General features: G+C 32.3%; 1 protein-coding gene across 2 annotated transcripts in view; it reads right to left on the minus strand.

The window, feature by feature from the left end:
* The window catches only part of bs (serum response factor blistered), a 120,333-nt gene extending 94,943 nt beyond the window's left edge, over window positions 1-25,390 (minus strand). Inside the window, exon 1 of one of the 2 annotated variants that reach the window (XM_076397354.1) lies at window positions 24,796-25,390. In XM_076397354.1, coding sequence (XP_076253469.1) covers window positions 24,796-25,218 — 423 coding nt within the window. In that variant the 5' untranslated portion in view covers window positions 25,219-25,390. The remainder of the gene's footprint in view (window positions 1-24,795) is intronic. The other variant, XM_076397353.1, reaches the window with a different exon arrangement.
* Between the last annotated feature and the right edge of the window lie 1,565 nt (window positions 25,391-26,955).

Consider the following 26,955-nt stretch of genomic DNA (forward strand, 5'->3'; position numbering starts at 1 on the left):
CAGCAGTGTACTGGTTGAGAAGTAGACCCTTCCCCCAAACGCCGGCTATGGATGATGATGATGATGACTCTCATGCAACACTAATGTTGGTAATTAATTTTGTACATATAGCGAGCTTTCAATAATCGATAAAATAGTTAAAATTCAGAACGAAGATGAAAGAAAAAAAAATTATATACTCATTATTCGGGCTTCAATCCGAAAAATCTTTACACATCATTGTTGCACGTTACGTTAGGTATCTCAGTAATTCACTGATATGGCCTAAAACTATTTTATAGTGGATGTTTATTTTTCTAGCAATTTCACGAGTTGATATATGACAAGTTACCTCGATATGTTTAACATTTTTCGGATTAAGCACTAGCCATCAAAACACCACACAATATTCAATGAACTCGCATTGCATATTTATGTTTTCGAAAATAAAAAGCAAAATATGACGAAATTGACATCCTGGAAATTATTTTTTCTTAATCCTTATCTATACAAAAATGACGAAGCAAATGTTATTAACACCAACACGTTCATAATTTGATCATAAAACCATATAAAATACATGTATTGCTAAAATAATGTCAAAACTCTTAATCATCCCTCCGCATCTCATCAAATATGATTTATAACTGAACAAGCTGAGCAACTATTGCTGAGCTGTCTATACTTGAAATTATTATAATATCTCATTTTTTTTCAGTGGTGGAGATTTAATACCCAAAACTCTTTCCTTTTTGTTGCTGAAATATCAGTATAACATATCATAGTATCAATTAGTTAGGAAACTAACTTGATCGAGCCTTCCATAATTCTCCAGACTTTTAGTCGAATAATTTAGATAGATCTTTAATTATTCCATTAGTTCATCATGCAACTTTATAAACCGCATTGTTCTATAAAATCAATATCACTATATCATCACAAAAATCATTTTCAAAATGCTTGCCTAGTTAGAGTATGAACGTCTACTAAAATAATGTCTTTCAGTAGTATTATCAAATACTAATACATTAAAGTAAAACTAAAAAATAGTAAAAACTCCACAAAAACATTTTATTCGGTAAAAAAAATCTGATAAATTAGACATTACTATTATTTATTCTCTAAATAATGATTTTTTTGAGGGAAATGGTTTGTTATATGAAAAGGGAACGGATTTTTAAAACGCTATAAATTAATTACACCAATTAATAATAATACAATAAAATGTTTTTAAAAAAATACCACTCCAAACAACGGAATTAAAAATGGAAATCAATAAAAAATGGAAATCATTTATAAATCGATATGTTTCTACCTATTAAAACATTTTTTATTTAATATTTAACTTTAATTATATAATATCACCCATTTATTGTTTAAATTCATTGCCGTAATTCAAGTGCTTTAAATAATATCATAATAATCAATCGAAAATAGTACCTTGTCCAGCTTAATTGTCTCCTAGGTTTTTCATCAGTCACAAGAAAAGAAACAAACAACTGTTTGTACCGCACACAAGAACGAAACTATCATAAATAACATTATAAGATTCGCCATGGTACTAATTGAAAAATTACTTAAACCTACAGCAGCGATTGTTATTGCAAGAAGAAATAAACATGTCCTCGTGAGTGTATAGTATTGCTATGACAAAAAAATTAAAATCTCAAAGTATAAAAATAAAATCACGCTAATAATTGATCCGTAATAATAAAATATACGTGATTATATTTACTGCTTTAATAATTATTATATATGTTTCACCACGCGTGGAATAAGGTTGTATCCTACGTTATATCCAATTATTAATGTAAATAAATTAACTATGGAATCTACAGGATACATCGATGTATCGTAATACCAAAATTAATGTTTTGATTTTCGATGTTTTTGCAAAGATATTTTCATTCCAGGCATACGTGTAGTAAACGAAGGGTGTAAAATAAAATAAATAAAATAAGGAATTCACTAAAATGTGAAAAGTAATCAAACTTAAATTTGTAACATAAAAAAAACGTTTTAACAATTTAGCTTAATACCTACCTAAACCTATTTATCTATTTACAATATGATTTGAACTACTACAAACTAATCAATTTGAAGCCGGTAAGAGCAACAAATAGTATAGGTTTTGTTCGTAATTTAATTTTGTGTATTTATCACAAAATATTATTATTGAAACTTATACTTATATATTTTGAAATTTGACGGTTTCCCTCGATTTTCCCGAATTCCACCATGAGATCCTGATTTAGTACCCATAGGATTACCTAATAAAAAAAGAATTTTGAAAATCGGTCCGTAATTGACGGAGAGATCGGCGAACATAAAAAATATACAGTCGAACAAAGAATCTCATCCTTTTTTGAAGTCGGTTAATGAAAATGTTCTTATTAAGGGTGTAAGTCTAAGTAGAGTGATTTAATTTTAGTAACAGTATTTCGACATTATAATAATATTTTCAAAACAATTTCTGTCACTTGTTCACAATGATTATATTAATTAGTTATTATATTAATTTCGAAAATACATTTCCAAAATCAATTAACATCATTATAACGTTAATATCTTTCTCATAACTTGTCAATGATTCTTTCAGTAAAGCAGACTATATGAAGATGACCTAACGAGATGATACCAATATACGACCGGTTTAGGTAGATTCTTTGCTTGAACACAATTTTCTTTAAATTGTCTTATTACGACTACCCCATACACTATAGAACTATGCGCCATCTTTACGATGCTCCTTTCTTGCTTTGCGTTCCCTTGCTTGCGTATCGTCCTTAAATTAGAAAGTCACCATACAGAAGACTGCTGTTCTTAATTCTAATGCTATTTATTTTTGTTTGAATTAACTAATGTTTATTAGTTTAATTAACTAATGCTTTCGGGTACATTCTATCTCATCAAAATGGTCGTATAAAGATCATTCTATTTATTAGCAATTGTCCAAGATATCTAGACCTTTGAACGCGTGGAATTACTTGAACCATTCTTTAGATCAATCTGACGAATTTAAATGTTAAATATCAAAAATCAAACATGCAAAAATCATTTCTTGGAATATGTATCAAGATAAACAAGAAATCGCGTAAATCAAAAATCTTTCTATGTTGTTAATTCTTAATATAATTGAGAATAATTTTGCTAATTTATAACTCTTACTATAAACAACACGCATCATGTAATAAATTGTTACATAATACTCCCAAATAACAGTTACTTTATTTATATAATGTTTTATATAAAGGAAAAACGATGCTATATGATTTCTATGTATTATTATCCTTGTAACGAGATTTCGCCGTAAAACATGGAAGAAGCAAAGAAAATCACAGCAAAGAGGAAGCAATACAACAACCGACATCTACCAAACCACATGAATGTACGCAAAGAGTGTAATTATCACTATTAGCTTTGGTTTAAGATAATTTAATTCAATTTTCATTTGAGAAATACATACCGCTGTATTCATCTCGAATTTGTCTTGCTTGTGAAGTAATAAAAAAAAAGAATCAAAGAAGTAGCAATAAATAAATGTAAAATTACCATATTATTGAGCTAATATAATAAAAGATGAAAAAAAATTATGTCTATATATCATTGAGAAAAATGTATTAAAATTTGATGCTAGAATGCAATGTAATGTAAGTACCCCATGTAACATTGAAAAAATCAAATCAAGTCCATTCCAAGTTTTTATGGGTATTATTGGCACGCCTAAGCTCATAAAGAGCAACGTCATACATTGAGAACTAATTATACTGAACATAAGAAATACATGCATAATGTACTTTAATGTCGAAGTATTTCGAGTTTTTAATGATAGTGATAATATAAGAAGTTCTATACGGGCGCGGATAACGATGTTTGGCGATGAAGATGTAGGTATTAATGGCGTTACAGGGAATCATTACGACGTTATCAAATGCAGTGACGTAATCTTTGTAGCAACACAGAAATCTATAATGAATTAGGAATTCTTCATTCAAATGTAAAATATATTACATTAACATATTCATACACAATATATGAGTGTGGCTTGATGTTTATTAGTTTTGCATATATCAATAAAAATATACTTTAAACTAAATTCAACAATTTATTCAACAGTACTTTCCTTCAAACGGTATTCCAAAAATTATTTCAGTTAAAATAAAAGAAGGTTTCAATCTATCTTGGAATAAAATTAAATCAAACTAATACTTATATAATAAGATATTAGAGTTTCTATAATGAAGCTGTTATGAAGAATCAAACATACAAAATACACATTCAGAAAAACCTGAAATAAAAAAAACAACCATAAACCAAAATTTTTTATTTTAAAACTTTTATTTCTACTTTAAATTGCATGTTTAACGAAGTAATTAATCAATAAATAGCAGAAATTTATACAATTATATTAAGATCAAAAAAGGATCATATTAACTGTCGTTAAATTGTATTAATTGCTCTATATAACTGCTAAAAAAGTATAGAACTAAATGATCGATTCATTATGGACGAGTGCGGGAAAGACTTAAGATCTAATAACTTTCTAATAAACCCAAAATAAGCACGCTAATCAGGCTTACTCTATTAATATACAAAATTCATATATCATAGATTTCACACATATATTTTTCACAACACAGAAAAAAACACTCATTATAAGCAAAGTGATACTGGCTCCCATTGCCCAAGGTAATAAGAATCAAAGTAAAGGCTAATGAGATCCACCAGGTGGCAAGAGTAATCAGAATAAGTATATGTAGCAAAATATAATTTTTCTAATGTGTTATAATCTAAATTTATTTTTATACAAAACGTAATTAAATTTCTTTTTGGGGCATGCAAAAGCACTATTTTTTGTTTAGTTTTGCGTAAATAAAAAAATACTGCCCAATACAAAAATCGTAAACTTGCCATAGGCCCTGTAATCCCAGCTCGTTTGAGTTTCCAGATTCATAAATCTGCACATTTTCAGATATATTAACATATCATAAGTAATGATCAACCATCATAGATATTATATAATTGACTGACTCATTTAATGAACTAGCATCGTATTGTTTTCTAATGTTTCTGCCCTTTTCTGTTTTTTAAAAAGTAGTTTCTTCTTTCCTTGTAATACAGTTGTAATTGAAAAGGCCCTCGAAAGGTTTTCAGTTTCCGAAAGGTTCATGTTTTTGTAGACATAAGAGACTAAACAGAATTTGATTCAAAAATAATTAAAAGGGATAATAAGAACAACTCCACTTCCATTGTCCGTAATACTCATTTTTAGGTTTTCATATAATTCTCAAAGTGCTGTTAATAATTTACATAAATAAACCTTTTTATCCCAATTTCTAATGATACATTTTCAGGCTGAGGGTAAAAATAGGTAAAAATCATCTTACTCGTAACACCATTCTTACCAGATGGCCCCTCACTTACAGTGCAGTCCGTAGCTAGTGCAGTACTAATCGTATAATATTACACCTCCCTCCTAAAGAAAGACCAGAGGGATGGACGTGTGGTCGTTATCTCATCTGGACAGCTTATAGTTCAAATAACTACTTATAATCAAATAATATTAATAATCACAATTGGTTCTTGGATATCGTAATAAATATGATCGATTGGCCGAAAGACCGATATACGGCCTGTTGTGCATTAAAAGTTAATAAGTAGCGATGCAATGAGGCACAGACGCTCCGTTCATATCCTTCTTGACTTCGTCAAAACAAAACAAGATCTAACTTGTTTAGGTACACGTAAACTAAGAGTAGTTCTTATTCCCCTTTTTCTCACGTCACCATAGCTAAAAATGCTAAAACCTATGACTAAAAATGCCTCTAAAATATTCTAAGAGATATTACACAAAGAAATCTAAATATCAGTTTTTATTGACTTTAACTCAATATTTAAGTATCTTTTAAGCGATTTTCTACAGAATAACCATCACAACCAAAATAACTATTTATTATATGTTTGCAATTTTGCAGGCTTCAAATATAATGTAATAAATTAAACTAAAATCTTTAAATAACTTTTGAAAGTTTTTAAGTAATTTTTCCACATATACAACTGTAGCCTGATGATCTGCTCTAAGCGATTCACAATAAAATGAGTCACGTAACATCTGCCGAAAATTGTCAAGCCAACGACATGAACTAGTGGACGGTGGCCTCTAGGACGTGCTCTCATTCAGATATAAATATGTGTAAAAAACAAATCCAAAAAACTGGACATGATGTGATGTCCAAATATTTATTTGCGGCCCACGTGAAAACGCCGAAATGCCGCCATTAATTTTATAGATAAAGCACATCACTTGGTGTTTCGTTAAATGTGTTTTGGCAAAGGACAGGCCGCAGATATAGGTCAAACATTATTAGTTTTTGTTAAATATAGTATAGGGTACGTGTACTATAAATTTTTCTGTTCCAATTTCATCCGTGTAGACGACAACCGAACAAATAGTTTAATTGTGGTACATTCTTTGATTATACTTTGAAAATAGACTTGTTCCATTTCAATCAGTCTTTTTACAATCAAATAAAAGCATAAGTTTTGTGACACATGATTGTTGTTATTGAATTATAACTATGAATAATTATTACATAGTGTCGATATATTTACCACGCTATTTAATATTTAAGTTTTGTACTACCTTCTTGATTATAGATCTCCCATAATTTACTTTGGTGAAAACTCATATAACATGACGGGTCTGATAAGCAGCTTGTAAAGCAAAACTTTAATCATTGGAGACAATTTACTTTTTCTACAGATGAGAGGGTTAAGCACTGTGGCGACCAGTGTGAACCATTGGACTGTGGCCCTTAATTGAATTTGAAGTTTTCTCTGAGAGGCATCTACAGAACGGGAACTGGTGAAGAAAGCTGTGTCATCCGCGTATTGGGAGTTTCAACATCTTTCTCACTGGAATGTCTGACATGAAGAGGTTGAATAATTCTGGGGCCAATGGAGAACCTTGGGGGACTCCTGCTTTGACTGATTTAGGACTGGAGAGTGTATTACCGATTTACTTGAAAGGATTTATCTGACAAAAAGGAACGCAGTAAAATTATCAGGTCCTCGGGTAAACCTGCTTCGATGGCTTTGTGTATTAGAGCGTCGTGCCAAACTTTGTCAAACGCTTTTGTTAGGTCTAAAAAGACCGCTCAGAGCTTGTGCTTTTTCTTCATGGCGAAGTGAATTTCTGCGGCCAATCTAGTGGTCTGATGTGCACATGAATGTTTGGGTCTGAACCCGTGTTGTTCATCTGGTATGGAATAGTTCTGCAGTGAACCGGTTGAGTGCAAAAAGGATCGCTCTTTCAGCAATCTTAGACATTGAACTAAGCAGCCTGATGGGCCTGTAGTCTGAAGGCGAATCTGCTCCTTTTTTCGGAATGACGACTATGTGTGCATGTTTCCAAATTTTTGGGAGGTGTTGCAGCCGCATGATGGAATTTATGATGTTGGTTAATTCCGAGAGCTAGTTGTGTGGAAGCTTTTTGAGTTGGAATACTGAATTTTCATCGTATCCAGGTGCCTTTTTAAGATTGCTGATGATTTTTTGTAACACCTTTGATGAAACTAAATGATTTTGGAGATAGTTTGGAGGCGCTATTTTCCCTAGAATGTTGGCCTCTCTGATGACGTTTTTGTTTCGAGTGGCGCCACTTCCCTTTTTAAAAGGTAGGCATTCCAATTGTTTTTTGAATGATTCGCCCAGGAGCTCGGCTTCTTCGCTGTGTGAGATTGCGATGTTACCTGACCCTTCAGATTTCAGGGGGAGAATGTCTTTTTTTACTTTCCCCGCTAGACTTTTCGAGATTCTCCAGATATCTGCGGGCGCGTCAAGCCTTTGATTGAAGTTATAGTTTGAGAGATTATATAAGAGATAGTTTGGGAACTAGCTGCTTTGGTGTCTTGAAGTTGGCCGGTTTGGCTGCTTCGCTGGTGCTTGGTGTGGGAGTTAGACAGGGGTTGGTTTTTACTTGGTGGATTGCTGGTGTCATTATCTGTCACAGTCGGCCTGGTTAACTTTGCTTTCTTCTCTTGGTGGCTCATTAGTGTGAGCCTCTTTTTCTTTCGGCTATTGGGCATTTGGAACCCGTCTTTGGATCTGGATTCGTCGTCTGTTATTTCGTTTTTCGCTGAGTATTTTTAACCGCTCATTGCTTTCAAGTTGATATTAGATGTTCCGGTTTTTGTTGCATCCTGTTTGTTGGGTAGTTATTGCTCATGGCCTGGATTGATTTGTCAGTACTTCTATTTGTGTGGAGAGATGGGCTACTTGTTCCTGGAGCCGTGCACTCTCCTTGCGCGACTCCTGGTACATTTGTTTCCAATTGACTTGATTATGATTATTCTGATTATCGCCGGCTACTTCCGGCAAGCCTATTTGGCTTGTCATCATTCGCCGGTGTTTTCCCTGGGTTTTTTGATTCTTTTGTTTCGAATGTTTTTTTCCACTCCACCGTTCAGTTCGAACCGTGCTCGACGCAGGTAGGGTAAATAGGTAGCGCGAAGGTCTCAACGTGTTCACGCACCGACGGTTGCTCGGGACTGAGGTGCCATTAAAATAAAGGATATCGGCCTTTTATCACACAAACTAGGCACTCATCACTTTCAGCAGACCTTCCCGATGCCGCGACCGATCGGCTCAGGTTTCTCGTGAAACCCATTGATGATGTCATCGCGACGCCTTGGATCGTAAATATTTCCTTACACTATATAATATAAACATTTTGCTGAGCTAATTTTAAATGTAATAGACACTAATATTCCGATTTATTAGAATATCCAACGCCATATTTGTCGGATGATATAACATATATACGGATGAATTGATATATCTATATTAAAATTCACAGGTGGTCATAAAAAGTAATACCGTTTGTAATAAAATGTCTGGGTTCCTCAGCTTTAGATTAGAATAGATTCAATCCATAACTTTAGATCAAAGTTCTGTGTTCTGGGATGCTGAAATTCTTTTGTAGTTGAAGCAATCTGGGAATCTATATATGCCCGTGAATTATATGTTTATTCTCAATTAAATCAATTAACATTAAAAGGCAATCGAATTATTCTTAATAATTAAGTTCATTAGGCCAAAGATCAAGAATCAAGGATCAAGTTCATTAGGCCACTGCAAAATTCCAATTCTGTTTTAGGATGCCCATTGGTAACGCCCCCATAAATCTATGAACCCATAAACGAGCCATTATTATACAAATCGCGCTAACTAACATATAAGATCATAGAGACCTTTCTTTGATTTGTCAAAATTCAATAATCCAGGCTATTATTTTCTATAATCTGACAAAACATTTAAGTAAATTGTAAATTTTTATGCATTCGAATATTCCCAAATTATTACAACCTAATAAACTTATGTAAAAGCAACTATTAGTTTATTACATTATTATATTGTTTTGTATTAACAGTTTTTAAATCATAAACTATTCAAGTTCAGCAACAAGATCTATTTGCCTTACCAATCGTTTTGGTTTTAATTAGTAATTTTTTTCCGAGTTCCTACTACGACTACTACTCAATTATTTTTCAGGTAGCTTCTACAACTACTATTCATTCAATCTACGATTTATTCACTTTTGGAATTAAAATCAAGAAAATTCTCGTTAAACAGCAAAAACTAGAAGTTTTGTTAAAAACAATAAAATACTACAATATGCCTTAAGATATTCATTTAATAATTCCAAAATAAGAAATATAGTAAACCTACTATTATTATAAATAAAAGTGAGAATAAAAGATAAAAACACCATTATAGATTAATGCAACTAAGAGTAACAACATCGATAAGAAGCAATTCGAATTATTATACGAGCAGAAATGTTCCACCGGCTGATATTTGTCAACGTTTCGCAAGATCCGCTACCAAATGACTTACGATTGGAAGCGGCGGCCATTTTTCCTCATAATTAAAACGAAATATCCGAAAGATACGCGCACTAATTAGGCTTTAATTTATCGGCAACATCCGAGACGATGCTTATTAAAAAAAAATGAGAGAAAACCCGAACCCGAAACAAAAATAAAATGAACAGAAAAAAAAGAGACGCACATTTAGTTCTGCCGTTCTGGTCATCTTCATCGTTCATCTGTTGACGGTAGCAAAGGATTATTAATATGTTTTTTAAATGTCGTATTTTCTACATTAGATTTTTCAACAAGAGTGTAAAAGTCATATTATTTTATATTTATACCTGAGCATAGTAAATACCTCTCGATGACACCTATTACGTTTTGTTTGATGAAAAGAAGTATGAAAATACAAGGTAAGTGGAGCTAACTATTGCGAATAAGCCGGACGTGTAAACATTCCGTACTTCAATTAATATACAGATTCTAGCATGTGACCAGGTCCGTTAATTTGATGCCAAATATTAGTTTATTCTATAAAACGGGGCTAATCTGACAAAGAATTGCAAAAACAATCTAAGTTTATTATATTACTAGTTTAGAGGTAAATGCACAAACAAAACTATTGTATCCCAAAAAACTAACAAAAAGCTAACACTGGCGATTTTTAACATGGACTTGATACAAAACTAAAGAACCGTTTGGTTTATGCCTTGTTATTTTATGTCGATTCGAGATCATAGTGATAGATTTAACTCTTATCCATGACTGTGATAATGAAATGAGGCTTTTTCCTTTTTTACCAATAACCCAAAAGTTATGAAATATGAAATCGAGCACAAAAACTTCAATTGAACGAAAAAGTTACATTAATACATTAACATCATTAGATAATTAGATTATTTCTTGAAGATGAATTATGTTAACGGAAAAGAGATATTTGTTATAATCCTATTTTTAACCTCGAAGAACAATAATATTGGATATGTAAAAAGTGTATTTTTTTTAATCAAACCTAATAAATGTGCCTTTTAATATGCAAGTTTTTTTTTTAAGACTAGATGTAAAATGGGCGAGACGACTTGCAATTTAAGTCAAATTATTTTATTATCGTTTTTTTTTTAATTGTGATTTGATTGTCATTGTGATATTCTATGTTTAAATTAATTCAATGGTGTTGTTTGCCAAACGGGTTAATTGGTTTAAGGTATTATAATTGCAAATAATTCCAGAATTATAACTAGGGTCGGCAGTTTAAATCTAACAGATGTTATTCCGCCTTTGGTCATTTCGTTTCAGTAATATTTGTTTTTGTTAATTAATTAATATCTCAAAATGTTCTACAATAATTTCACAGATGAATTCAAATTCATTCAAAGAAGTTAAATGTAAAAACGTCTTATTAAATATACGTCAAATTACTTATTAACACTAATATATATGTGGCAAAAAGCCGGCTTGGTTGGGGCAGTGGAAAAGGAGACAGTGGTAAAGGCGATGGGACGGTCGTCCTACTGATGCAATAGTCGCGGGTTCGGATCCTGCTGGGGCGTGGTCATAAATTTATGTTTGCAATTCCAGTTCCAGGTATTGCAGTCCAGATAAACCCTCGCAAAAAGGAGACTTTAAAAAAAATTATTTATATAAAATATATAAAAAATTTTTAAGAAAAAAGAAATGGTAAAAAAAATATTTATTATTATTTGAATTTATTGTCCTCGGAGTTCTCCCATTTTACAATGCACAATGTCTACTATATTTTAACTATGTTTAATTAACCCTTTTTAGTCAGTAAGTAAGTTTCATTTAGATATATCGATATTTTACTGCTAAAATAAAAAGCAAGAGAGTAACGACAAAAACACAGAATTCGCGGCACCTGCCTCTTCTTCATTTCAGATAATTTTAATTGTGGTCGGAGGGACGGGGGATCGGAAATATGTCGTCGTCGTCGGACAAGCCGGAGGCTTGTTAATATCAATCTGATTTGAATATTAAAAGCAGATGCCGAGACATCGTATGAGGTACTAATTGCTTCTTCGGATATTGATTGGTTTATCTCTGGTGTAACTCGTTCTTTTTTACTCGGTATTTCGATTCGGTATTTGTCAGATGATAGAGACGGTTACTGGTCGTGTCGTTGCTTGTTTGCGATTCTACTTAGTTAGGCTCATGGTTAATATCGGCCAATATTTAGTGATCAGGTGTGAATGTTCAGTCATACATCTCGTTACTCCGTCGAGAAACAGGTTTCGAGCTGGCGCTGTTTTAACGAGCCAATCAAATCCTTCATTATGGAATTCATTTTTGATTATTAGGTGGAACATTTAATAAGATTTACTTTCATTAAAATTTACTGAAAATGAAATTTATTTTGTATCATCTTTTATTTTATATTATCAAAAAATTCATATACTGAAACCAAAGAGCTGAATTTGCTTCAAAAGCATTAGCCAAATCTTTAACCGATTTTCCATGTGGCCAACTAGTAAAACATAAAACATAATACATAAAAAAGCATCTTGAAGACTCTTTTGGCATATTCAGGAGGTTTATTTTTCTTTTGTAATTCTTTGATCAATTTGATCACTTTAAAATCACTTAAGTACAGAAATATTTTTAAAAGCGTTGGTCAAAATCATTGGTACAATATACCGTATTAAGAGAACAATATTGGTTTTACAACGATCCAATTAACGATTAATTTTCGTATTTCTTCGATGGCATTACATTCCACTTTGTGTAATAGTTGGTTTTTCTTCCTTTGGATCCTTAATATCGGATATAAACCTCGGAAGACTGTTGATCCAGCAGCTGCTAAGCTCTCTGAACATGTCTTAAGAGTTTGAGCTCGGCTTGCTACCAATATGTCTTGGATTTCAGTATTTTCATATTTTTTTGACCCTCCAGGCCATTAATCGTTGAAGCCAAAACCGGCAACCGCAGTGTCTCCATTAGTTTCTAAATCTGTTTGATACGCTTCAGCAGCAGATTTATCCAAACCAAACAAGAATAATGAATATCGAAAATGTAATGTTGAACGTTTTATGACTGGCGTCTATATACACTGATGTCGAAACTACTTAATATAAAACTTATACTTTATGCACATAAATGTTAAAACCATCGAATTTAACGGTTAGGTTAGGGTGCTTATATAACTATTTACTTACATTAATACTTCACATTTTCAGCAATACAATTCGCTGATCAAAATATATGCATAAACATAATACAAATAAAGGTTGACATGGTTGCTAATGGTTGTTTTCTCAGATACTTAAAATTAAAATAAATAACCATTTTCATCCGTCACAACAAGATGTCGAACTAGCTTTAAAATTGGCTTTTATACTAATAATTTGTACGCTACAAAGGTCTTTTGATATTTATTTCAGACAGTATCAAATAAATAATTTTCCTTTTGTTTAAATCCACTTATACTTTTATCGTTCATGAGGCAAAATGGTGTTTTTTTGACTAGGTATTGATAATATTCATATTTAAGAATACTCTTTTGCTTTTTTTCTACATAAGAAAATAATATTCTAAAATGATCGACACTAAATTGGAATCCTAAAATTTAATATAAGTTTTTATTATAATTCTTATAATAAAAACAGAATGTATATAAATTGAAACAAATCAAAAGAAGATGCATACAATTTTATTAAATTTTCTTAATTCCCAATAAAATCAAAAATAATACAAAATAATACGCCAGATACATGTGCTTTATAAAAGCATGATACTGAACGACTTGAACTGATCGAAGCTCGAATATTTGTGGAGAGAAGTACTTCTGAACCGTAAAGGTTCCGTGTGAATTACAAACGAGGCGGTACCTGCTAAAAGGTTTCCCACGGAAGTGAGCTGACGATGGCTAATGGTCTCGATTGGTCTAATACAACCAAATATTTGTACGAAACTTGACAAATGCAGCGGTGAGATGACAATGTGCTTCGGATGCACTAGAGATGGTACCTATTGTACCACCTACAATCTGCACTAATGAATAAAAATATAATTGTCCGTTTGGTTGAATTTTGTCACTGACTGTAAAAAAATAAGTAATTTGGAAATAACAAGACTAAATTATACATAAAATTAATAAACTATATTAAATATTAAAAAATAATAAGGACAAAATCTATGTCGGGTATTTTTATAATTATTCCATGTTGATAGATGTTGACACCATAACATGTCAGCTTAACCAGAAGTAAAAGCAAAAGAAGTTGGATAACTTGAAAAATTATAGTAATTATGTTACAATATCGAGAATAGAAAAATCACTGTAATTAACCATGCAAAACAAATGTTTGTTATAAAATAACGCAGCCTTTTACCTCTAAATGCCCATTTAGTTTAAATTCGCATGAACAATGTTTGAGAAATGTTTCATTAATGAACGCCCAAATTGAAAAAATCTCACGAGAGGGCCTTGGAATAAAGATTTATTATGATTAAATACATACACAAAGTGTATGTGGGAACGAGATTGCTGATTGCTGATTCGGTGGTACTCTAACAATGATTTAACCCCGCAAAAGATATTGGAAAAACATTGATATTAGTGCAAACCGAAACTAATGTTACATAACATTTATATTTGAAAAGGGCTGTAAAATATGCACCTCATAAACTGACAAAAACAGAAGTTAAAAATTTGCCATTTGCCAAAAAACTTCAGTAAATTATTAGTAAGCTTGTTATTGGCAATGAAAATTTTTACTTTTAGTTTAACAAAATACAGAAATAATATGAGGAAACCCATGCGATAATGTAAAAACTTCAAATAACAGAGTTAAGCATACATCATTTATGGCAAAACAAGCCGGGAAATCCTTATAAAACTAAAAGAGCACTAGATGGTCTACCACCACTGAATTCAATAAAATTTAAATAAAATTTTATCACAGGGATGACGTTATGTTACGACATAATTCCATAAAGCCGTAAACCATCACTATTTAATTCAAAACTATGTCACAGTTACACAATATTCTCATTATTCATTAGATTTGGTAACGTGTGATTTCTGGCCATTTTTGAGCCAAAAAAATATTTCTGGGGGATACGATTCAAGTCACAAGATGAAATGAATATCGCTATTAAGTCTTATTTTGATAGTACAGATGGCTAACTAAACTTTGAACTATACTATGCTATGAAAGCTATGAAAAGTCGCATGGATTCAAACTTTTATTGCAAACTTTAATTACTTTAAATATACTTAAAATAAAATTTTCAGTATTTCTCAAAAACGGTGATTTGACCTTCGTATCTATTCCTATCAATATATATCACATATATGAAATAATCACATCGTATGAAGAAAGATGGTAACAACGAAACTGAAAATATTGGCGTATGATACATATACTATAACATAATACATAATCTAACAACATTTAATCAATAAATTTCTTAGATATTAAATTAAACATATTCTTAACAGTCCCACAATAAAACTGTACGTAATTGCCATTAAAAAAATTATACAATCTACTGATAAGTGGCAGAAAAACTACTTAAAACTATAAATAATAATGCTAAGGTAAAACAGTACTTGTATGTATCGGACAAATTGTTTTTTTTTAATCATAATTATGCATTATATTCGGACTATTCGGATTGCCTGCTTCTTTGCTGGATTCTTTCTGCATCATCCCAAATAGCAATCACATCCCAACCAAGCGTCCGGTGTAAATGTTCCTAAGAAATTTTAAAGTAATTTAAAACAAAAGGAATAATTATTATCGTTAGTTCCGCTCGTTAAATATGTTCATTAGGTGACACTAGCTTATTTTTAATGACATAGCGCCAATGCGAAGATATCAGACGAAATGGAATTCCCAAAATCGATTAAATAAAGTTAATATTACAAATATAACATTTTTTGTAACATATTTAAATACTGAAGTTATTAGATATTAATATATTTGGCATAAAATATAACTCTAAAAATAAACATTTAATTTAATAATAATAATGTACAACCCCAATCAGGAAAAGTATTTTTCAATGATCAACAACAACATCGAAAAATATTATAAGGCAAATGTAGAAATGATAAGAGGCTTAGAAGAGAAAACCCCATTCATCTAACACAAACTGGACAATGCCAACTGCGAAGAATGGATCTGAAGACTAATACTGACATATAAGACTGGATCTGGACCAAGACCAGAACCTTAAGTATATAATATAAGATCCAATGTATAATAATGACAAATGTAGGTATAGATGCAGAATAGAGAAAATATATAACGCATGATAAGCTGGATCAATATGCAAGACACTCTATGTTAGTAAACCAAGAAATGACGACCAAGACCAATGATAAACCAAGATCTCACAGAGTCATTTCAAAAAACAGTGGCAAATAAAGGACATCCACACTATCACAATCATATTATCAACAGTAGGTTTCATTACTAAAACATTGCTGACAAATATAACTGAAAACTGGGTCATGCATAAACAAAAATTACAAAAACAATACAGAACAAGAGCAAAAAATAAAAAATCTGTAAACAAGAGCATCAGGTCTTAACACTTGATATTTATGGAGTAAGTTCTCCCTTAAAGGGAATGGGAATGCCTTTTGGATAAACCATCATAATAATATAACATTATAACGAATATATTCTCAAAAAAAATACTCAATGTAACCTAAAGTTTTGCAGTTTTTATTACAATTTTTTTTCAGATATTAGAAAAATATTTCAAGTTTAATTTTATCTGACCCACTAAACAAAAAAAAATAAAAACAAATAATTCTAAATAAATAACTATTGTTCTAAATAGTTTATTTAAATCAAACATAGTTTATATTGACGCAAATTGTCAAATGTCAAACAAATAATGCTTTCAATATTCAAAAACCAATGACCATTTCTCCTCTTCCACACATCGTGCATTATGTCCCGAACCCAACGCCGTAGCCGTTTTACGTTTCCTCTTATTACAATAATTAGATCTGTTGTCGGCGCTTCGCTGTGTCATAGGCGGACGGGTCTCGAACGTGCCAATTCATCATCCAATCTCGGACAGATTTATTAAAAGTGTCACCGTGTATGGAGACTGCTGATTATCCGGCTACTGTTTTCGGCCTCTCTCGGCCTTTTGAGAACGATGATTGCATTTCTATATTGTCTGTCTGTCTTCCGCTAAGCTGTACCAACTTATACGCAAGTGAACGACACCACTATCAGTTTTCATTTTCTTTAAAGGAATTGATTAAAGAATAATCCCCATAGTGGGAACAATAATCCGGTAATACCCATGTACCATTTAATATATATCAAAAAGTATGATGTATGTCCCTTTCACATGCATTATGAATGTGAAACAATCTCCTTTATATTCATAATAGGTATTAAAAATATTAAAAAATAAGGTAAACAAATATTAAACAGTCAAATACGTACAATATGATTCAGTTAACTATAAATGCAGCAGAGAAAAAAACGTGTGTTTATTAATATTTACTGTTCTAAAACAAAACAAAAATATTCAAGCATATTGGCTTTTAAAAAATCTATTAAGTTTTATATGGCTTTTCTTTGATTTTTACTCTAAGCTTACTGATCAGAATTTTCATGAAATCCTTTCTAATATCACAGGTTCAAATTCAAGCAAAAAAAAATAAAAACAAATAATTCTAAACAAATAACTATTGTTCTAAATGGTTTATTTAAATCAAACATAGTTTATATTGACGCAAATTGCCAAATGTCAAGTTTTATATGACTTTTCTTTGATTTTTACTCTAGGCTTACTAATCAGACTTTTCATGAAATCCTTTCTAATATCACGGGTTCAAGAAGGTGTAGCGACCTTGAGGCATGTCGAATTTTACATAGTGGAAGAACGGTCTACAAATTACCGAGAAATATAATCCCAGATGTTGAACATGGGCGGGGTGCCAGTAGCGCCAACTAGAACCCGATAACGAATAGCTGGCAATCCCGAGACGTTTATCTGGGATGTTATTGAAGGGTATTTCTAATAATTCAGTACCCGACCATCGTTTGGTTTAGACGCGCCACCATCGACTGCCCAAGCCTCGTCACCAGGTAACATCGCTGCCAACCGTTTTATCTATTTTGTTAGGCAATTAGTTCAATCAAGAAAGCAAAGTAAAACCTAGTCTTCTTTCGTCATCCATGACCAACACTGTTGGGTTGTACCTTAGATTGAACTGACGCTTTTTATCAACCATATCAAAATTGCTACTTTTCTACATCTCATATTGAAATAGAAATAATGGGTCTGTCAAGTGTAAGTCCTAACAATAAGTGGAGAGTTTTATATAACACTGCGTTGCGGCGAAATGATAAAAACCTGATTATATCACTTGACGGAAGCCCGATTTTTCAAGCAAAATCGGTGGAATACATCGATACCGATCTCGACAGCAAGTAAAATTGGAAACATCATGTTAAACAAAAATCAGAACAGATCAGACCCGAAATTAAAGAACTGTACCCGTTAGTCGACAGATGCACCCAACTTGACCGAAAATCAACGAGATTGGTCTCATATCTCATGGCCTTATAGGATTCTAATATGAAGTTGTACTAAATCATCAAAACAACCTTTAACTAAACAACAATTCCAACACAAAATTCTTCGATTAATTGCCAATGCTTATTGCTACGTAACCAACGAAGAGCTGCACGATGACGTCGAAACCAAATGGGTTTACGAAGTTATTCAAGATTTCGCCTTAAAACATGAAAAACATTACAATACAGCTACTGGCCAACAGGCAAGAAATGAGAAGACGAAAGCGCACCAAGGCAGACGAACTTGTATAGTGTATAGGCGTTAAACTAAAATTTAGCTTAAGTAGTCTAATTTCAATTTAATATATGATACACATACTGATGTATTTATCCCACATTTATCCTACTTGTTAGCATATTGATGCAAATACAAATGAACAATAGTAATAAATAATGTTATAAATTAAAGTTGTACTAAGCAACGTAATCTAACATGTAAATAATTAAAATTATAAAACTGTAAATGGTTTTCAGTAGAGATTTTATATTGTCTAGTCTATATAATGCTACATATATAAGAACATAATTTTCATATTGAATAAGTAAAATAATATATATGCAATGCAAATTCAAAAGCATGCGTGAAGAGATACATATAACATTCAAAGTGATAATGTGTATATACTTTATTTTGAAAGACTGAAAATATAGAAATTATTTTTAAAAAATAATAACCCAATACATTTTAATTACTTTTAGTATGAAATAAACTTGTAACAAAGGAAAGAAACTCAATAAAGAAACTATTGCTTGGTAGAGATCTTCAGTCGGCAGCCCACCCGCGCACTCAACAAATGTCATCAGCAATTGCTAGCAGAAAAAGGCCCATGGCCAATTGTTGATCAATCGATCTCCAACATCGACCATATGTTCAAACCGTATCCAACAGTACAAGACACCAGCAAACAAAAAACACCGACATCGAAAAGAAGACGACAACGGTGACGACGAAGAGGAAGAAGAAGAAGACGAAAAAAGCACGCAGACAGACGTAGAGCGGCACGAAACGAGCGAGTCCACTTCCGAGTGCCGTACGACTCCCGAAGACGATGCGGTACCACCTAACAGTACCCGGATAATAATAATGGCCGAGAGCGCGCCAATTACGCGGTTCACGTGCACACAAAGGGCTCGATTACTACGGTCACGGCCTACCCCGGGGGGTGCGAACAACGGGAGTCGACGGTTTCGTCGGGAAAGGTAAACGAGGGGAGCAAACGGGCCGGGACGCATAGGGATGGGGCTCGGAGATCGACGGTTTCGGACAGATGCGTATCGACGCCCGATTTTTTATCGGTGAAGTTCGCGGTCGGCGGCGGCGTTGCCGGACGTCGCGGAGTTTCCCAGAAACATGTATTCTTCGAACATCTTATCGTTACTCCTCGCTATACACGCATTTTATGACAATGAAATCACCGTCGACCGATTTAAATTGATATTCTTTATTTTTATATTCAGATGAATTCGGTATTTTTTTCTATTAAGATATTATAATGAGGTTCCCCATTTCAGTTGAGGAGTTTGTCATGAAACTGTAACATTATTTGGCTTTCATAGCTTTATTATAACTGAAAATATTCTTTATTTGAAACTATACATTTAAAATGTAATACATTATTTAGGTGAACCTATATTCTGTTTATTTCTATACCTGATTTTTTCCTACATATTTTACATATTTATTTACGAATTTTATTACTATTTTTATTCTTGATTCTTGATTGTGTATAACTTGATTCATTAATTCAAGCTAAAAATATTTTACATCATTTATACTTAACACCCTATATTGTTTTTTTTTATTAATTTGTCCATACTCTAATGTCACACATAATAATACTTAAGTGAAAACTAATTTACTGAAGAAAATTAAGAACAAAATATATAAAATCTAATCTAATAATAAGATAGACAATATCTAAGAACTGCCAACACAATACACTAATAGTCCGTATACGCATTTTTACAAATTCTTCTATTTTAACTTAAAGTGTTCTTCGCCAAACAATTTGAACTTTCAAATTTGAGAAAATATTTGGTTACATTTCATACAAATTGTATAACAGAATTGAATGTCTCTGATATTTATAAGTACAATACGCATTATTCTTTCAGCAGTTTTCAAAAGAGTAAAAAGCAATATGGCTGAAAATTACACATAATTTCTGGAAATATTTGCCATATTAGAGCAAAAAATCATCATCCAATTGGATCACACAATCCATGAAGTTTTAAAATTGCTATTTTTTACACATATGCAAACACATCATATATATATTCAAAACTACCTGTTTACTAAATGTGAACTTTTCGACCTATAATAATTAAAATATTTAAAAAATCAAATACTCATTCGTTCTGATCTCTGTATACTAAAATTAAATGGAATTTTGTCACGGGAACAACGAAGATGGAGATGATGAAGTGTTAATAGAAGATAACGTATTCTTTTAAAGAGCCCAATAAGTTGTCTTACTATATATTAAGCAACATACATTATATCCAAAATACTGCATATTTAACTTTTTTCACTAATAAGGTCGTATTTATATACTCCGCTACGATTTTGCGGTATTAAATCAATTGCATAACAAATGTGAACAGTACTTTCAAATTGACATCCATATACGTTTCCATATGACACCGATATCAATAATAATTATCTCAACCATCAACTTTAATAAAGCTTAAGATAGAGAGCTCTCTTTAAGATAGATATTCGACATTCTTTAGGTTCAGTGTTTTCCACAATCATATATTTTTCTAGTAATTTCTCAAGTAGTATACTCATTGAGATGACCTGCGCAATGTTTATCAAAGAGCTGATATTGCTATGATTGAATCAATTATTATATTGTTAATATAACATATATTCACATAGACCTGTGTTTTATTAATATTCTCTTTTTTCCCATTGTATGAAATATGATTTTAAATACTTATCATTTATATTTAGAGAAAATATAACTTAGAAACTAGCACAGCTCTATAATAAACAAATTTGTTGTTGATAAACAAACGATGGTTAGTCAACATTAAGTTGAAAAATAATCTAACAATATTTTTGAAGTCAGAAAATAAATGAAAAATCCTATTAATGGAAAAAACCAAATATTATTTTAGTACTACCATTATTTTTGAGAGATGATCATTATTGAAATAAAAATATGTTAAAGAAAAAATATTTTTCGTGTTCCATTTGTCTCTAAATAAATGAAAGAAACTTGAGTGCTATAATTCAACATATCCTAGATATCCTAGAAAACTTTTTTACAGCGTTCTTGTGTTCCTTTCATTAGCAAATATATACACATACATACAATACAAATATAAACTCAAATGGTACAGATTACACAGTATTAAACCAGCAGACACTGCGAATTCGGAATAATAATCAAAGTAAAATTTTTGGTTTGGCCAGTTGTCAGTCAAGAATAAAAAAATTGTTTCCCGTGGAATAATCCTTTCAAACACACTAAAATTTAACAAATGGACATTTTTGAGATATTAAGTCTCATTAATGATAATTTGAATGAAAATACACATATTTGATGGCAACCAAAAAATAAAGCAGTTTTTGTACTGATTCAAAAAATGCACTATTACGACAACGCCACAACTCAACGTCTACACTTTTGATCAACGGATTCTGTAGTAACAGATATACCTTAAAACGCAAACGACCATCCATGGGCGGTATTCCTAGAATATGTTTCCAACGAATACGATAAAAATGAATTCTCTGTTTTCAGAAACTGTAATAAGATTTAGATTGAGATCAAATTTCATAAAATACAACACGGAATAAATTTAAATATTAAAATATCCCCGAATATATAAATAGAAACAGCTAAATGAGGACCACAACGTTTTACAATTTACATTTTTTTGATTATAATGTTATTTCATAGTTATTACGACAATTATAGTTAGCATTAGTTTTATTAGCAGTGTTTATAAATACAATACCAACTTATAAAATGAGAAATAAAATCTTTTAGTTTGGAATATGATTATATGATATGTTTATTTACTGGCGATATGTGAGTAATTAAAATTGTATCGTAGTCAAGTTGTTAGATTGGATAAACAAATCAAAATTAATTTAATTATCTCCTAACTGTTAAGAAAAAGCGTGTCGTAACATCCAGATACGTAATCAATATTAAGTGAATAATGTGGCTAAAATATAATAAATATACTGTGTTTTTTAACATTACAATAAATGTTATAGTGTGTTACTATTCTCCACAGTACTAAAATAAGTTAGACATTATTATCTATTTTTATGTGTTAAGGACTGTTACAAGAACTTTTGAAATATGGAAAGTAATATGAGTAGAAAACATTCAAACCCGATTGACTATAACAGCATCTTAAATACGATACATAAAAATAGGATTTTTAATAAATGGCAACATTGAGTAAGATATGGTATAGAATTCAGAAATGAAGTTATGTTGTCAGTTAAGTTATAAATGCCTTATCACATTCTATTATATTAATATTTTACAAAATCGATTGATCAATCAATAACTGTAGCTCAACACACCTACTTAAATTGGATAACCTGGTTAGAAAAGCTTGAGTATCAAAATTCCCGTTCTTAAAAAGCAATGTGTAATGATCGTGAAACGTAGGTTAGTTTTAGTCAATAAACGCTGCTCCAATCCGACAGCCAATAATTCATTCATAAGACATAAACTGCAACGTAAATTTCAAGTCTAAATGATGCTTTAATACTTCGGCAAAAAAAGCTGCGACTGAAAGAGGTGCCGCATTTGTAAGTGTATAATGGATACTTTGCTAGGAAGTCCTACTTCATCAATCACATTCTCAGCTCCTTCTAACTATCTTTTGAATGAATAGTGCCTAAACCTATTTACATAGCACTATAAGTCCCATTAAGTCAAATAATATGTCTAATCCTACATAAATTTGAAGGAATTTGATATTTTCATGGAATCATATAACAGATACTTTTGTATAAACCATAGGAAAATTAGAATTAAATAGCATATGTAATATTCAACCTGGGTTCAACTTTATTCATAAAATTCAACCTAATGAACTCCAAATACTAACTGAGTGACCGACCATAATGTCCAATCGAAAAAAAATATGATAAAGAATTTCATGAAAATCATATTAATCGAATGTATTTCATCCAAATTTAGCAACTGATCTTGTGTGATATCCAAAATATACTGGAATTGCTCTGAAAATTAAACCAGAAATAGACCGATGGCTTCCAGATAATCCGATTGACGTTTTGAGAAGCTTTCACTGCATTAAAGGCACTCTAAGCAGTTTATTTATGCTGTCATTTACTTATTAGGATCAAAAAGAAACTTAAAAAACGTTAAATATAAAAAACTAAAAGCATTTTTTCATAGTCTGAATATTTGGAAACAGACCTGCCTGCATATATGGTAATAAATTGTTGAAATGCTATTAGTTACATATAAATAAATATATATATAAAGTAATAAAGTATAAAATTTACTTAGGCTTCTTTTTCTTTGATATTCAAATAAAACCATCAATATTAATCGAAATCAATAACACGTCGCAGTATTAGTCACCAATCAAAAAAAAAAACATCAGTAACAAAATATGGTAATATCTAATATCGCAACAAACAAACAAAATTACAAAGTTGAGTTATATCCAAAAAACCATACAGCAGAGTGTCCATAATTATAAATCATTAAGGTACTCATGATTGAATAAAACCATGTAAAAATTAACCTACAAAACCGAACTTCCTGTTACAGAAAAGATCGCGACGCAAATTTCCACATATCCTACACGAAATCTTGCAAAGAGAAAAGACCAATTCCACATTAGTCATCTTTATCTAAATCGTCGTTTCGACACGTACGGTGAAGCCATATTTTTCCGATTTATCGACGTCTTATCCGGAAAAACCACAGGAACCGGTCTATTATCGGCATTTTTCCCGATGGTCTATCGCATAGTTCGCTCCAAATCCCGATCTGGACCGCATTAATACAGATATTTGCCCATTAAAGACGCATATTGTTGATGCTAGTTAATATTTATCAATTGGTGGCAACGCAGCAACAGACGGCCGCGGGTGCGCGCGCATTCTCTCACATGTGGATCGTGTTGCCATACCGTGTCGAGAATATACAATGGAAATATTTACCCCGTTATAAATATCGGCAAATTTACTTTTAATTAAAATTAACCAATAATAATTGTTGTTATGAAATACAGATGAAAACTGTAGCTTGTTTCAAGTGTGTATAACACCAAGAAACCGGGAATAACCAACGAGGAAAACAAGAAAGTACGGCAACGTTGGAGAGGGGACTCGACTGTCAAAAATTGAGGTTATAGCTGACCTTTTTCATTATTCCTGTTTTTCGCTTCGAAAATGTTGTGTACCGCCTCAGTTTATTTTCGATGTATTCCATCTTGATCTTGACACGTCCCTTGGTCTTCTTCCCGTTACTGGGCGGTGATTTCTTCGCCTGCATGGAGCCGTAGGGTTCGTCGCCTATGTCGTTGACGCCGCAGGCTTCCAGGCCCATAGCCTGCTGACCGGGTGTCATGCCGCGGTCATCATAGCAGACATCCGATTTGGCGAGGGTGGTCCTCGTGCCACAGGCGCTGGTCACCATGGTGTGCCGCGGCGACAACTGTTGCAGGCTGGTGGACGGTCTACCCAACGAGCTGCCGTAGATCTCAGGCGCTGGCTCGCCGCTCAGCAGGTTCATGTTGTAGCCGAGATTGAACCGGGAATCTCTCCCGCCGGGGGGTTCCATCGCGCACCACAGCTTGGGAATTGTAAACAAAACTAAACACGCGCCGCGAAAGTCGGTGACAGCTCAGATCGACGACACGCGATACGAGAGTGGACGACGTCGGCGAACAGGTTCGTCGAGCAACGATACAAGCACCAACGGAATCTGGTCAGCGACTGACGGGCCGTGCGCCGCCCAGCGCGCTCTCCCACGGCCAATACTCGCACTATGGATGTGCGCAGGCGTCTAGCTCAGACGTGCCGACCATCGTTTATCGCCGTCGTATTGTCACAACACGCACGTCGTGTAGTTACCGTTAGAAACTTCAAAAACATTTCCTACTTTTAAAACTTCTGTCCCATTTAATTTTTGTAATCATTTTATTTTAAACTAGATTTTATAATAGTATCTAGCAATAAAAACCTGGTGATTAAAGTACTAGTCACTATAAAATTATTCAGATCTATTTAGGGGAAATATTGCAAGCCCCTAATTATCTCATGTATGTAGCTAATGTTTTTACAGCCTTTAATGGACAAGAGATAGATATTCAAATCATTGTTATTAAAGATAAAAAACCTTTTTAAACCTCCTCGAAAATTTTGTAGGGCTTGAGACTCAACGAACTATTTTATCGACATAAAAATATTTAAAATAAAACGCAAGTCTACTTTAACCTACTAAGTTAAAATCAAAGAGTCTTAACTTTGATACTATGAATGTAAAAGTGCCATGTTAAGAAAATGATAAGCAACGTCAGTCATATAACTGTAATCTTTTGTTCAAGAAATTATGCTGTTGGTCTGAGTGTCATCTTGTAAAATTATAGACAAAATCATATACACCTGACATATTTTCTAAAATTTTGTTAGATATCATAATAATTATTAAATCTGATACAGAAAGGCTGTTCTCTTTGAAGTTATCAACTGACTCGTGACTTCTATCAGTTTGTACATAGGACAAAATATCTCACATGCCTCTCTTTCGCCACCACCATTACTTCTTTCGATCAGGACCATTTTGCCCCTTTTACTACGCCTTCGGATGGTTTGAAGTGATAGGTCGCTTTCAGTTTCCATTCCAGAATCAGTGAGGTTGTCAACTGCCCTTCTTAATTCAATCTTTGAAAACAAAAATAAGATTTATTACAAACTATATAATTTTCAAAATAAAATTTTGAAATAGATGAGCGAAATCAGATCTGACGTACAAAGAAGTTACAAATATAAATTGGGCTCTGCAGTTCAAAAGGATTTGACTGGGCATTTTCATATTAAAGATCCTGCGAATTTTCAAAATCTGGTTGTAGCTGATTTAAATAATATACGGTGATAATTTACAACAAGGAATATCAAGAGGCTTAGCCTAGGTAGGACTTTTTTTAAAACATGAGAAAAACTCGCTATCGAACAATCAAGTATTTCAATCACAAAGTCACAGAGGCATTTAATACCACTTATTAGTGCATTTTTTGCCAGAAACACTATTCTAAATGAACAACTCTTTCCATCATCATTGGTAAATAAATAGTTCTCGGTCCAGCAGTGTCATGGTCGGTAGTGTATCTGTTTTAGCTTTTTGGAGCTGTTCGCTGCATATTCCTTACTGAAGATCGATTTCGCTACAAAAATCTGGAAGAAATTCGTTCTCTTTTCATTCAACAAATGGTCCAATTATCCCTATTTCTTATCAATGAAATATATTTAACTCCATCTTGGCGAAAACTCTCAAAACTTAATTTAAATTTGTTTTTGA

Source organism: Rhynchophorus ferrugineus, unplaced genomic scaffold (genome assembly GCF_030347505.1).
Source record: "Rhynchophorus ferrugineus isolate W39M unplaced genomic scaffold, kcgeb_rfMv2 rfM2, whole genome shotgun sequence".
NCBI lineage: Eukaryota > Metazoa > Arthropoda > Insecta > Coleoptera > Curculionidae > Rhynchophorus > Rhynchophorus ferrugineus.